Source organism: Oncorhynchus mykiss, chromosome 24 (genome assembly GCF_057628025.1).
Source record: "Oncorhynchus mykiss isolate SJ-2025 chromosome 24, ASM5762802v1, whole genome shotgun sequence".
NCBI classification, from domain to species: Eukaryota; Metazoa; Chordata; class Actinopteri; order Salmoniformes; family Salmonidae; genus Oncorhynchus; species Oncorhynchus mykiss.
The window spans coordinates 12,797,177-12,811,528 of NC_143045.1; the positions used below are offsets into that span (position 1 = coordinate 12,797,177).

Consider the following 14,352-nt stretch of genomic DNA (forward strand, 5'->3'; position numbering starts at 1 on the left):
GACACAATCCTGTCTCGGAGCTGAACGTACAATTCCTTTGACCTCATGGCTTATCTCACCACTACGCCTCTCTAAACTCACTATGTCTCTCTAAACAATAGAAGGGTTTATTTTACCCAGGACTGAGAGAGAAATTCGATCAGACCCATCTACCACATTCTTGGGGAGTTGCAGTTCCACCTCCTCTGTCAGAGTTTCTCCTGTGGACACAGATGATAAGATGAATGGAGATGATCAGTTCAATCAAAGTGAACATTCAACATTCATGCATTACTGACCAGTTGGACACAGCAACCAGTTATTCTCTCTTCCCTCCGCCTGAGAGAGAGTGATAGAGCACAGAGAGAGGAGAGAAAGTAGAGAATTGGAGGAGATGAATAGAGAGGGAGATACTTTTCAGTCAGAGGCAGTTACACAAAATGGTATATGTACAACCTAACACTAAGTTCCACCACAACAATAGGCTACATACCTTCACCAGCAGGCTCTGTGTGACTTTGTAGATGCGTCCTCTCTCCTTTACTTTCACAATCTCATTGTCACACACAGCGTGGGACTGGACAGGCTCTGGATGTTAAAATCCCCTACACACACATTGACAGACCGAGTGCAGCACAGGTTACACAACATCCAATACCTGACTGAGAGTACACAACTCAGATTGACATCCATTCTGCTGTTTGAACAGTTGAATGGAGACTGGTGACTTACCCAGGACAGAGGGTGCCATTGTCCAACTGAAGGTCTTTCGTCCATTGGCACACAAGCATGATGAATACTGGACATCATTCAGGGGTGTGAGAGTGTAGTCTAAGGAAGGAGCCGCAGTCACAGAAACCTGCCCAAGAGGAACACTTGTAAGATAACATGGAAAACCCAAGACTGATACACTGGGTGTAATAAAAAATAAATAAACACTGACTAGGCAAACTGCAACAAAACACAACATTTTATACAACTCGAGAAACTCATGAAACAACTCAAGAAACGATCATGATGCAGTGCCGTACCATGATGCACTTGGACCAGTAGTTGAACACAGTGGCCTTCAGCTCAAAATGCTCTCCACGGATGATGGCGTAAGGCAAGGGGAGTTCCGGGAAGAATTGCTGTAAAACTGTACGTTTTACCGGAGCAGCCAGACCGAAACCACCAGGGGCCAGGCAGAATGCCTCTGACTCCCAGGAGGTGATGGTGTCTGGAACCTTAAGGGGCACATCTGCTGATCCAGACTCCCTGTAATGCAGAGGTCAGAGTTCAAACAGAAAGCCACTAAGTGTCCCATAGAGAACAATGGAGTATGACTTACAAATTCTTTGAACAATGTTTCTTTAGATTTTTAAAATGTATTTAAGCTTGCTCCATTGAGGACCTCTTTCCTAAGAGAAATCTGGCCGAGGGAAAAGTGGGCCAAGTTGAGCCAAAGGGGTAAATTGAGCCTCCCTTGTTTCTAGGAAACCATACACAAAATGAATCATTTGACCAAATCTTTAGGAAGAGGACATCATTTCATGGAGTCTGTGAAGGAAGAAACCACATGGAAAAAGTTGGTTCCAAAAAACAGATTTTCACCAGGTCAAATTCATTGTGTTAGCGGTTTCACTATGTTCGTATCTAAACCAAAGTAGATAATTGCAATATTGTTCTATACATCAGTTGGGATCTCTATAAACTTCAATTTGATGTCCTAAACCTAGCATGAAAGTGCATCATTGTGGCTGTGTGGGCTAATATAGTCAAAATATGTCTTGGGTTAAGTTGAGTCGATCGCCATGTGGTAAGTTGAGCTTCCTAGACATAATGCAAGGCAATATAGGTTTACAGGTTTATTTCCATGCAATATTTCAAGAGGGAAATGTCTTATCTTACCGTTGTCACTGTTGACTGTATTTCAGGGCTGTCTTCGATGTTCACTTGGTTCTAGCTTCAGCAATGCAATACGTATGTATTTTCTTTCTCATTGTTAGGTCATGAGGATTATTTTTCACAGTATACTCATCTGTTCATCATCTCATTATGAATGTTTTCATGTTTTTTGTGTGTGTTGTCAACGACAGGGCTCTATAGTATCTGTCTTGTCGGTGTATCTGTTTGTGTTATCTTGATGGTTCTGTTACTCTTTCTCTAAATGGATTTGTGTTTGACTACATCTACATTAGCTCAATAAATTATTAGGAGATATTCATAATGGAGATTATAGCCAGGACCAGTGGTGATTTTAGCATGTAAATCTTGGTGGGGCAAACAAAAACAATTGCCACCAAAGACACTACACTAAATAACACATTAATTGCACTATAACAGTGACAAGCGGTGCCTACAAACTGTTAGGGCCTACATAAAGCTGTCCAAACAGCAGAGCTTTCTTTCCAGCACAATGGAGTGAGTCCTTAACACCAATACACCTGGCTGAATCCTTACCACCGCTACACCTGGCTGAATCCTTACCACCGCTACACCTGGCTGAATCCTTACCACCGCTACACCTGGCTGAATCCTTACCACCGCTACACCTGGCTGAATCCTTACCACCGCTACACCTGGCTGAATCCTTACCACTGCTACACCTGGCTGAATCCTTACCACCGCTACACCTGGCTGAATCCTTACCACCGCTACACCTGGCTGAATCCTTACCACCGCTACACCTGGCTGAATCCTTACCACCGCTACACCTGGCTGAATCCTTAACACCATTACACCTGGCTGAATCCTTAACACCGCTACATCAGCGGAGCCTTGTCTGGCAGCAAAACAATCAATTCAGCCTCGTTTACTGCCTTTTTAAAAACATAGCTGATATGGTTGACTTGCTTAAACAAATGTGGTTTTTACTGACAATTGAAATGTACAAACTATGGCATAAGGGAATGATGAGCGGATGAGGCATTCCGTTATTTCGATTAAGACATTAATGAGTGAGAGACGACAGACGTAGTCAGTATAACTATGTGTTCAGCACTTTTGAAATGTACAGTGACAGAATGCAGAACATGGGCTGCTCTTACAGTATTTTCCCTGTACTCGGAGTCAGAACCATAGGATAAATAAGCATATAATCAATGAAACCTCTTACAATATTAGATGATGACATTTCTGAAAAACAGGTTATATGTGCAGCACCACCGAGTCAGAACAGTAATGTTAGGCTAAATTAAGTGGTGAAAATAGACCAAATTATTAGGGTGAGGCATTACAGTATACATATCTCCCTGGAATATTACATCATTTATGCAGCAGCATATAAGACATTTTGGGACTCACCCTGTTGTGCGTGGCGGTCCTTTGTTGGCAAATGTTGTCTTCAAAGAAAGAGAAAGATTTACAATTCCGAGTTGGATGACCGTTCAAAACGTATTTTCTCAGTCTGAGAGGCGTTTATTCCCAACTTCCAAGGTTAGCCACGGTCACCAATTCTTTCCAAACAACTCAACTTGTTGTGTAATGTTTATGTCCAATGGCTGATGACCACCGATATGTTTTATCTATAATTTCAATTTATTATTTATCTTCATATGACAAGGATTAGAAAGGATTTGCCAGTAGATTTTTTACTTGATTTATGATGATGACTGCTAGCTAAGATTTTGAAAGTAAGACGTTGATGATGATCAGTCCAATCAAAGCAACTGTAGATATAACATGATTTGACATAATTTTATCTGTGTGCAATGACCTTGAGCCTTCTTGGAAGGGCATTTCTAATCTAAGTCTATGGCAGGTCCCAAAGGGCTCACATTCCTGATGTCTACCCTTAAAGGCGGGTGATGTAGTGTCCCCATGAGTGACAGAACACTGAGCCAATCACGGTGCAATGCTACTATTTTCTGGAGGCCTGCCCAACCACCACAGAAATCACTGAGCAAGGCTGAAACACCTGCATTTGGAAGCTTCCTGTAAGCGGCTTTATGAACTCAATGATATATATATTTTTTTAATTGTTTGCAAACTGATGTGACACGTATGAAAAAAATAACATGCAAAACAGCATATTGCAGCTCTCTGGAACTTAACAAAAACACTCTTTGATATGGTTGGATAGGACAGGTACACCCACAGGTACTAATTGCCCAGGAAGAGACTCACTGTCTTACATAAAGCCTTTCAATATCCCCCTTGTCTCCTGAGCCTACACCTTGGACACTAATTTCTTGCCATAGTGTGACATCAAAACCTACACGCAAAACGATCTGGAAAAAATGCTCAAGAATAGGGATTTCATTAAAAACTTTAATTCCAGTAATTTTACATCCTTTACTTTAGAGCTTGAAAGATGCCTCAAGGGTTGCATGTGTGACCTCTGTTAATGTCATTTTCTTCTTACATCTTCAAAGCGGCATATACAATGAATGTAAAGAATTCTCTAACAACAATAGCCAGCATTTAGGTCAATTAATAAAGGAATATTACATATAGTATAAGGGTCAGGCCAGCTAAATAAAATGACTAATTCAACATCACCAATCATTCTAGATTTCAAATAGGACACCAGTTTGTAACCTCTACTTGCAGGGGAAGACATATTCTGTCTCTGCCTGGTCACCTGAATAAAACCATAAGACAGGTAAGTCTCTGTAAATGAACTAAATGTTACTAAAAATGAGAGGGAAAAATACATATTGGGGAAGGTTAGATTTAAACTTACTCGGCTGGTAGTAGTCGTAGATCTTGACCACCGCTGGCTTTAGATTTTGTACTGGGAGCTCCCGTATGATGTCCAGGGTGTGTTTCAAAGGCAATAGTGATGGTAACTGTCGAGAGATTAAATTATTTATTTTTTAAACACGAAAAAAACATATTGGGTCACAATTATTGAAATGCTCTGAGCAGAAGTTTCTGTTTCAGTAACACTCTACTTGACACCCAGCGTGTTAATAGTATTACCCACAAAACCTACCACATATGGCAAAACATTCCATTACACTATAGCCTCCATGTCAACTGCATGTTTATGTTATATACTTTTTAATTGACAGTATTATTGTAGTTGTAATTGCTCTGTTGCTGATAACTGGGATGAATGCAGGAGTAGGTTTCAAGAGCAAGTTATGTAAAATATGATGAAAGTGGCTGTAAAGAATTCATTACAACAACAAAGGATTTAAGAAACAAACTTAAAACGAAAGGAAACATCTTGGCAGGGAAAACACTAATGTGAATAAATGTGTAAGTGTATTCAGACCCTTTACTTGTTGAAGCACCTTTGACAGCAACTACTGCCTTGAGTCTTCTTGGGTATGGCGCTACAAGCTTGGCGCACCTGTATTTGGGGAGTTTCTCCCGTTCCTCTCTGCAGATCCTCTCAAGCTATGTCAGGTTGGATGGAGAGTGTGGCTGCACAGCTATTACCAAGTCTCTCCAGATATGTTTGATTGGCTTCAAGTCCGGGCTCTGGCTGGGCAACTCAAGGACATTCAGAGACTTGTCCCAAAGCCACTTGTCATGACGTTGGCCTCTTTGGGTATTGCAACCCCATCCCCCTCTCCCTGCCTCCTTCAACTAGGCTGCTGTGGTCAGAGGTTGTAAATTCCTGAGAGGATCTCCACATGGACACATAGTCGAGAGAGAGTAAACGTTCATAGAGGACAAAGGAAATCCTTCCACCTCACAGAACTTGAGGTACGAACAAATGTCATGTTCTGGAGAAAGTATAAAAGATCGGTGAAGAATCCAGCTACGAACTGGTCCGTTTGTCACAACTTGGGAAAGCTCATGGGAGACGGTGTGGCCACATTACCATAACACTGTTTATATAATAGCCTCAGATATGAGGTTTACATCTAATGTTGTATAAGATGAATGAGTGAGTATGATACTGTTTGTATAATTGTGTTGTATGATTTTGGACTGTTTAAATGAAGAAAAATACAATTCCCTTTTGATTTGAACTAAATCAGAGGACCGCCCCTGAGCCCAGTTTGGGTCAGACATCCTGGGACAGCCTTTTCTGCCATTCCCAATAAAAACCCCACTCGGGTTTTCGATCAGCAGACCGACCTTACCTCAATTACGAGATGGCTAAAGGTTGCAGACCATGTTTTTCTCCATTAGGAGGACAAAGGTTGTAGACCATTGCTGAATCTTTTAACCATACCACGTGGTTAAACTCTTAGACTATCGATACCGACAGAATAAGAACAAGTCTTTGATATTAATTACTAGTCTGCAGCTAGGAATTCGGTATCATTGAACGTGAAGAACGACAACCGCCAAAACATCCATTCTATAACAAATGTCACTCTGAACAATACCCTCTAACCACAAACAAGAGAGAGAGGGAGAGAGATGGACAATTCTACAAAATAAATTAACTTTTCACCAGCGATCAAGGCGACACAGATAGCGTAAATATATATTGATTGCAATTGTTCCCGAATGAGTGAGCATTCATGTGCAAAGGATTAGCATTTCAATTGTTATAATTATCACTTTGTAGTGACTTCTTAGTCTTAGCCAAACAGTTCAATCTTGGTTTCATCAGACCAAAGAATCTTGTTTCTCATGGTCTGAGAGTCTTTAGGTGCCTTCTGGCAAACTCCAAGAGGGCTGAAATGTGCCTTTTACTGAGGAGTGGCTTCTGTCTGGCTACTACCATAAAAGCCTGATTGGTGGAGTGCTGCACAGATGGTTGTCCTTCTAGAAGGTTCTCCCATCTCCACAGAGGAACTCTGGCGTTCTTTCAGAGTCACCATCGGATTTTTGGTCACCCCCCTGACCAAGGCCCTACTCCCCCGATTGCTCAGTTTGGCCAGGTGGCCAATTAAGAATGATGGAGGTCACTGTGTTCTTGGGGACCTTCAATGTTGCAGACTTTTTTTGGTACCCTTCCCCAGATCGGTGCGTCAACACAATCCTGTCTCGGAGCTCTATGGACAATTCCTTCGACCTCATGGCTTGGTTTTTGCTCTGACATGCAATGTCAACTGCGGAACCTACTATAGACAAGTGTGTGCCTTTCCAAATCATGTCCAATCAATTGAATTTACCACAAGTGGACTCCAATCAAGTTGTAGAAACATCTCAAGGATAATCAATAGAAACAGGATGCACCTGAGCTCCAATTTTGAGTCTCAGAGCAAAGGGTCTGAATACTTATGTTAATAAGGTATTTCAATTTTTAATAAATTAGCAACATTTTCTAAAAACTTGTTTTCTCTTTGTCATTATAGGGTAGGAAAAAAAAGGCTGTAATAAACTGTGGAAAAAGTCAATACTTTCCAAATGCACTGTATGTCACCACAAGTACATCAAAATATATATACAGTGACTAGTGAAAGTCTACACACTCCTTGCACATTTTGCTGCCTTATATTAGATTTTTTCCTATCCTTGCCAAATTTTCCAAGAGAGAGAGAACACATACACTAAAACAAAAACGAATACATTAAACTTTTTGTGCAGGTTTAACCTCTTTCTTGCTCTGTATTTTCTTGCTTGAGAATCTGCTATTTTCTAAGAAGCAATTATTTTATTGACCATTTTAATTGAAAACAATCACATTTCCAAAGTGAAAGAAAATTCACAACCAAATTTACTGATCTTGACCAATTTTGACAACAACAATGAACATATGTTGCCCTAAGAGTTGTGCAAAGTTGATAGAATGGATATTTTGGTTTTGGTCTCACCTCTGTCAAGTACATTAACACATGGTCATCTTCAGTATCAACACGATCCACTAGAAATGACCTCCTCAGCTGTGAAGACATGCCATACATGTTATTCATCTTGCATTGACAACAAAGTTCATTTTCATGTGAAAGAGGCAAGAGCTACAATACATGGAAAAAGGCCACAGGTAACACCATAAAAGTATGTTATGACAAAAAAAAAACTTACCCTCTCCAAAGAGTCTGGGTCTGGAGCAAATCCAGACAGCATTTTCAAATCCACAATAATCATATTGGTGGTCAGCTCCTTTCCAGAATATCTGTGAAAGAAAAGAGGCCCCTGACATCAAAGTTTGATTTTGACAAGTGCTTGTAAAAATCAAATGAATGGATACTTTGATTATTTTACCAATAAAAATACCAGGTTTCCTGATGTTTTCTTACTGTTAGGTACAAACTAGAAATTAAATAACCTATACATATAGTGCCCTCTAATTATTGGGACAGTGAAGCATTTTTTTAACAAACAATGACTATGAGGTTAAAGTGCAGACTGTCATCTTTAATTTCAGTGTATTTGCATCCATACCGGGTGAACCGTTTGGAAATTACAGCATTTTTTCTACATAGTCCCCCCATTTTAGGGGACCAAATGTAGGCTATTAGGATAAATGTACATATGTGTATTAAAGTAGCATAAAGTTAAGTATTTGGTCCCATATTCAGAGCATATAATGACTACATCAACCTTGTCACAACAAATGTGTTGGATTCATTTGCTGTTTGTTTTGGTTGTGTTCCATATTATTTTGTGCCCAATAGAAATGTATTGTGTCATTTTAGAGTAACTTTAATTACAAATAAGAATATAATATTTTTTCTAAACACATCTATATTACAGACACAAAAGTTACAGATGCTAAAATATCACCCCCCCATTTTTTCTTCTGTTATTGTAATGGTGAGAGGTTAGCATGTCTTGGGGGTATGATATTTGTGCGTCTGTAACGGTCTCACTCATCATCATTCACTATTCATTCAGGATTATCTGTAATCATGGTAGCATCCACATTAATATGCACGTTTTTAGAAACATGTTCTATTCTTATTTCCAATAAAAGTGACTCCAAAATGACAATACATTATTTACCATTCATTTCTATTGGGCACAAAATAATCTGAAACCAACAGAAAATGCATCCAACGAATTTGTAGAGTGAATATGGGACCAAGTACTTCATTTTTTACTACTTTAATACACATAAGTGAATTTGTCCCAATACTTTTGGTGTCCTAAAATAGGTGGACTATGTACAAAAAGTGCTGTAAATACCCTGACTTCAAATCCACACTTTTGGATTATAGAGCCAAAATAAGAAAAACATGTTTCTTAGTCGCAATAATTATGAAGGGCACTGTAGGTATAAAAACACCAATAGAATTGGGTCAAAAACATTTTTAGACATGCTCTATAATAACACTTTGAAGTGTCATCAATGACCTGATTGAAATAAAGCTTCAGTAAACGCAAATGTGTCATTCATTCTTACTGAGACTCGAGGTTCAGCGTGACTCTGGGTCTTAAAGAGTTGCTGTTGCAGTCCACCTCTGTCTTCACCTGGATGCTGAGCGTTGTGCTGTCAGTAGGAGTAGGGATGTTGTAGTGGAGCGCCACCTGGGAAAGAGGGAAGAAGTGGTCAGGGGAACAAGGTTGTCTAAAAATATACATTTTACAAGCTTGATTTTTTAAAACTTTTCATAAACTAGATATCAAGCCAGACAAAGCTTCTTTAATGTTTGGACTTCACAGTAATATATAAATCAGATCTTGCAACATAGGATTGGGAGGAGTGTCTTCACTGACCTGCACTGATGCACAAGCACTGCCCTTCACTTCCACCGTGTACTTCCCTTCTGTGTCCTGCAGCGCACTCTCCTGGTAGAGAAGCTTGTTGTTTTGGTTCACATTGAAGAGGTGCTGTCCCCCACTGGGAGACTGTACTGTCACTGTGCTGGTGCCCTCTCTACTGAACACCCTGGTGGAGTAGAGAGCCAGGGCCTGGAGGGCTACCACTGTGTCCTAAACACAAACAACAGACAAATGTGTTCAAAATGAATGGCGCTATCCCATTTTACAGAAAGGTTCATTTAAACATTAGTTCAGTTCAAGAGTGGCTATTTCTCATATCCATTCATTATCATTTATTGCCTCCATTTCAGCGGAAGTTAGTTCCACCTGGCTTGACATGACAAGAAGCACATAACATGCCTGTGGTGAAATCAAGGTAATAATGCCTCATTACTAGTGCACAGCACAGGGTGCCATTTCGGACCAAATGTGTTTTGGAAGTATACCTGTGTGGAAGAGAAGCCTCCGTAGGCGTTCTGCTGCCTCACCAGCCACCTGACGATGTGGGAGGCATAGCCCAGGTCAGTGGTAGACAGAGGGGAGGCACTGAGGGAAGCCAGCAGAACGTAGGAGCTGATCTCCACTGCCAGGGAGGCTGAGGTCTCTGAGGAGGTCTGAGTCCAGTGCAGGAGACCCCCTGAGGGATGAGGAACACACAGAGACAGAGAGAGACACAGAGCCTAGCTTATTCATCATTATACATAATATGACAGACACCTGAGTTCTTTGAAATACTAATTTAATTGAGACTAATGTGCCAGATTTGCGGATGGTTTGCACTTTTGTGATTACTCCATTGCCCAGGTAATATCAATCAAGGCAAGACAGCACAAACCTCTCTGGATTACAACCAAATTATGTGAACTATATTACATATTTCATCCCTAAAAAAATACAACTTTTACATTACTGGGTAGTTTACCAATAAAATGGTCTGACGATGATGTGGAACTCATTCTTCAGATCAACCTCCAGTAACCACTAAAAAACATATACTCGGTATACATATCCAGAAAGAAAGAAATTCTCACTCCAATAAATGTTTATAGAAAGTTTGCAAAAATAGATAAGATCTTGCTACCATGGAAAGGAAAATACCTGTCTATTTGTGGAAAAATAACCCTGATTAACTCTTCAGTCATATCCCAGTTAACCTATTTGCTTATGGTCTTGCCTATACCTAGTGACCTGTCTTTAAAATTATTAGCAAAATAAATTCAATATTATTTGAAATGGCAAGCCAGACTTTGGAAAGTATTCAGACCCCTTGACTTTTTCCAAATGTTGTTACACTACAGCAATCTACACAAAATACCCCATAATGACAAAGCGAAAACAGGTTTAGACATTTTTGCAAATCTATTAAAAATAAACAGAAATACCTTATGTATGTATTCAGACCCTTTTCTATGAGACTCGAAATTGAGCTCAGATGCATTCTGTTTGACCGTCCTTGACCGTCCTTGAGATGTTTCTACAACTTGATTGTATTCCACCAGTGGTAAATTCAATTGATTGGACATGATTTGGAAAGGCACACACACTTGTCTATAATAGGTTCCGCAGTTGACAGTGCATGTCAGAGCAAAAACCAAGCCATGATGTCGAAGGAATTGTCTGTAGAGCTCCAAGACGTGATTGTGTTGAGGCACCGATCTGGGGAAGCGTACCAAAAAAAGGTCTGCAGCATTGAAGGTCCCCAAGAACACAGTGACCTCCATCATTCTTAAATGGAAGAAGCTTGGAACCACCAAGACCCTTCCTAGAGCTAGCTGCCCGGCCAAACTGAGCAATCGGGGAAGAAGGGCCTTGGTCAGGGAGGTGACCAAGAAACCGATGGTCACTGAAAGAACGCCAGAGTTCCTCTGTGGAGATGGGAGAACCTTCTAGAAGGACAACCATCTGTGCAGCATTGAATGTCCCCAAGAACACAGTAGTCTCCATCAATATTAAATGGAATAAGTTTGGAACCACCAAGACTCTTCCTAGAGCTGGCCACCTTCCAGAAGGACAACCATCTCTGCAGCACTCCACCAATCAGGCTTTTATGGTAGAGTGGCCAGACGGAAGCCACTCCTCAGTAAAAGTCACATGACAGCCCGCATGGAGTTTGCCAAAAGGCACCTAAAGACTCTCAGACCATGAGAAACAAGATTCTCTGGTCTGATGAAACCAAGATTGAACTCTTTGGCCTGAATGCCAAGTGTCACGTCTGGAGGAAACCTGGCACCATCCATACGGTGAAGCATGGTAGTGGCAGCATCATGCTTTGGGGATGTTTTTCAGCGGCAGGGAATGTGAGACTAGTCAGGATCGAGGCAAAGATGAATGGAGCAAAGTACAGAGAGATCCTTAATGAAAACCTGCTCCAGAGTAGTCACGACCTCAGACTGGGGTGAAGTTTCCCCTTCCAACAGGACAATGACCCTAAGCACGCAGGAGTGGCATCTGGACAAGTCTCTGAATGTCCTTGAGTGACCCAGCCAGAGCCCGGACTTGAACCCGATCTAACATCTCTGGAGAGACCTGAAAATAGCCGTGCAGCGACGCTCCCCATCCACCCTGACAGAGCTTGAGAGGATCTGCAGAGAAGAATGTTAGAAACTCCCCAAATACAGGTGTGCCAAGATTGTAACGTCATACCCAAGAATACTCTTGCCTGTACTCGCTGCCAAACATGCTTCAACAAAGTACTGATTAAAGGGTTTGACTACTTATGTAAATGTGATATCTAATTAATTTCTATTTCTAATTTCAGCAAAAATATTTAAAAAATTGTTTTTGCTTTTTCATTATGGGGTATTGTGTGTAGATTGATGTGGGTGGGAATGATTTAATCAATTTTAGAATAAGGCTGTAACCTAACAAACTGTGGAGAAAGTCAAGGGGTCTGAATACTTCCCGAAGGCACTGTATATAATGAATATGAATTCGGAGGACAGAAATGATTAAATATCAAAGCATCAAACCTCTCATTAAAGGCGTCAGTCATACAAAAGTTATACTTTGTTCCGAACTGGTTCTCTATCAGATTAGTAAGGATGTCTCACCCCATGTTCAATAATGGCCTATTCCCTTTATTCAGATTACAACCTCTCACTTTCGGTTATTTGAAAATTAAATAAATCTCCAAAATATCACAATTTTTAAAACAAGCCATAGAAAGTTGTTTGTAATTTCAGTTTAAACCACCAGAATAGACAGAACATATAATACAACAAATACTGTGGTTAAACTCAAATATACTAATTGATTAAAAAAACTACACATTAAGGAAAGAAATTCCACAAATGTACTTTAACAAGGCACACCTGTTAATTGAAATGCATTCCAGGTGATTACCTCATGAAGCTGGTTGAGAGAATACCAAGTGTGCAAAGCTGTCATGAAGGCAAAGGGTGGCTACTTTGAAGAATCTCAAATATAAAATATATTTAGATTTGTTTAACACTTTTTTGGTTACTACATGATTCCATACGTGTTATTTCATAGTTTTGATGTCTTCACTATTATTCTACATTCTACTTAGTATCAACACGATCCACTAGAAGTGAACTCCTCAGCTTTGAAGACGTCTTCACTATTATTGTACAATGTAGAAAATAACAACAACAAAAAGAAAACCCCTTGAATGAGTAGGTGTGTCCAAACTTTTGACTGGTACTTTATATATTTACAAAACAATATATAGGGGATTGGAAATAATGCAGACAATTACATTGATGGAAGCTACAATCTATCTGTAAGCTGATCTACCCCCCCCCCCCCCCCCCCCCCAAAAAAAGGATATGTCTCACTCTCTCGTATTGCGACCGTGTCCAGGTGCTGCAGAAGCTGGGCCCGGGTCTCCATGTCCCCTGCCAGGGTAAAGGTGTAGGCCAGCAGAGCAGTAGTGTAGGTGTTGGACAAATCACTGGTGGAGTTCTTCAGGCAAGACAAACTGCCGTACAAAACAGGATCCTGGAGCACAAAATAACAGAGCAGCACATTAAGAGACATGTTAGCCTGGTCTCAGATCTGCTAACGGTAACACCTATTCTTATGCTTATTTCTTTGGCTATTTCCAGATTAAAAATATTTTGTGGAGATGCTACTTACCGACACTGACATGTTGAGCTCCAGCATTGAAGCAGTGATGTAGGCCGTCAGTGTGACTTCATCCGTCACCCCACCCTATAAAACAATGTCAAAATACTACAATGTGTATTAAACTACAATTCTGTTGAAAGCATCATTCACAACTTCATGGCTGGTCTGATGAGACACACAACTACATCTTCTTCCATCTTCCTTCAGTTTATTATCAATTATACATTTGATATCAATAAGTACCTTCATTCTGTTATTAAAGAGTTTCCCCAATCTGACAAAACACCCATGTTTGCCTTGCTGACTTTCCAACCAACTCGTGGAATCTGTCATTTGCGCCGGGTCAATATAAATGAAAGACTGTGCTTTGCCAAAGGATCTCAAGACAAAAGCAGTCAGCCTGAGGAAAGAAAACTTGATTTGAATGTCCCGTCATAATACCCACATAAGGTTGTCAATAACATGACTTAGAGCTTGACATTACATGCAATGACAGCTTATTTGAACTGATGTCACATCCATGGTCTGTCAGAGACAATGCCATTTGATTGGTCAATACTTAATTGAAACAAACAGTTATAATGTGTTTACCAGTAGTTGAAAAACACTATACTCACCAAGTATTCCCCGAGCCTTGTCCAAATGTGCTGTATGCACCATCAAAATGCTTGTAGTTCAGCTGCCTTTGGTAACCTGTCGGTGTGTTTTTAGAGTGAACAATAAAGTGACCAAATGTTTTTTATA

At 40.3% G+C, this 14,352-nt stretch overlaps 1 protein-coding gene across 6 annotated transcripts in view; it reads right to left on the reverse strand.

Annotated features, from left to right (window-relative positions):
• The window catches only part of LOC118936592 (alpha-2-macroglobulin), a 37,010-nt gene continuing 22,658 nt past the window's right edge, over window positions 1-14,352 (reverse strand). For 4 of the 6 annotated variants that reach the window (XM_036961977.2, XM_036961976.2, XM_036961975.2 and 1 more), the window contains exons 25-35: window positions 14,226-14,301; window positions 13,852-14,008; window positions 13,618-13,692; window positions 13,317-13,479; window positions 9,966-10,156; window positions 9,475-9,690; window positions 9,161-9,285; window positions 7,840-7,930; window positions 7,629-7,697; window positions 4,646-4,751; window positions 4,217-4,543 (exon numbers count right to left, since the gene is read on the reverse strand). In XM_036961977.2, coding sequence (XP_036817872.2) covers window positions 4,503-4,543; window positions 4,646-4,751; window positions 7,629-7,697; window positions 7,840-7,930; window positions 9,161-9,285; window positions 9,475-9,690; window positions 9,966-10,156; window positions 13,317-13,479; window positions 13,618-13,692; window positions 13,852-14,008; window positions 14,226-14,301 — 1,310 coding nt within the window. In that variant the 3' untranslated portion in view covers window positions 4,217-4,502. Of the gene's footprint in view, window positions 201-4,216; window positions 4,544-4,645; window positions 4,752-7,628; window positions 7,698-7,839; window positions 7,931-9,160; window positions 9,286-9,474; window positions 9,691-9,965; window positions 10,157-13,316; window positions 13,480-13,617; window positions 13,693-13,851; window positions 14,009-14,225; window positions 14,302-14,352 lie in introns of those variants that run through there. The other 2 variants (XM_090218328.1, XM_090218329.1) reach the window with 2 other exon arrangements.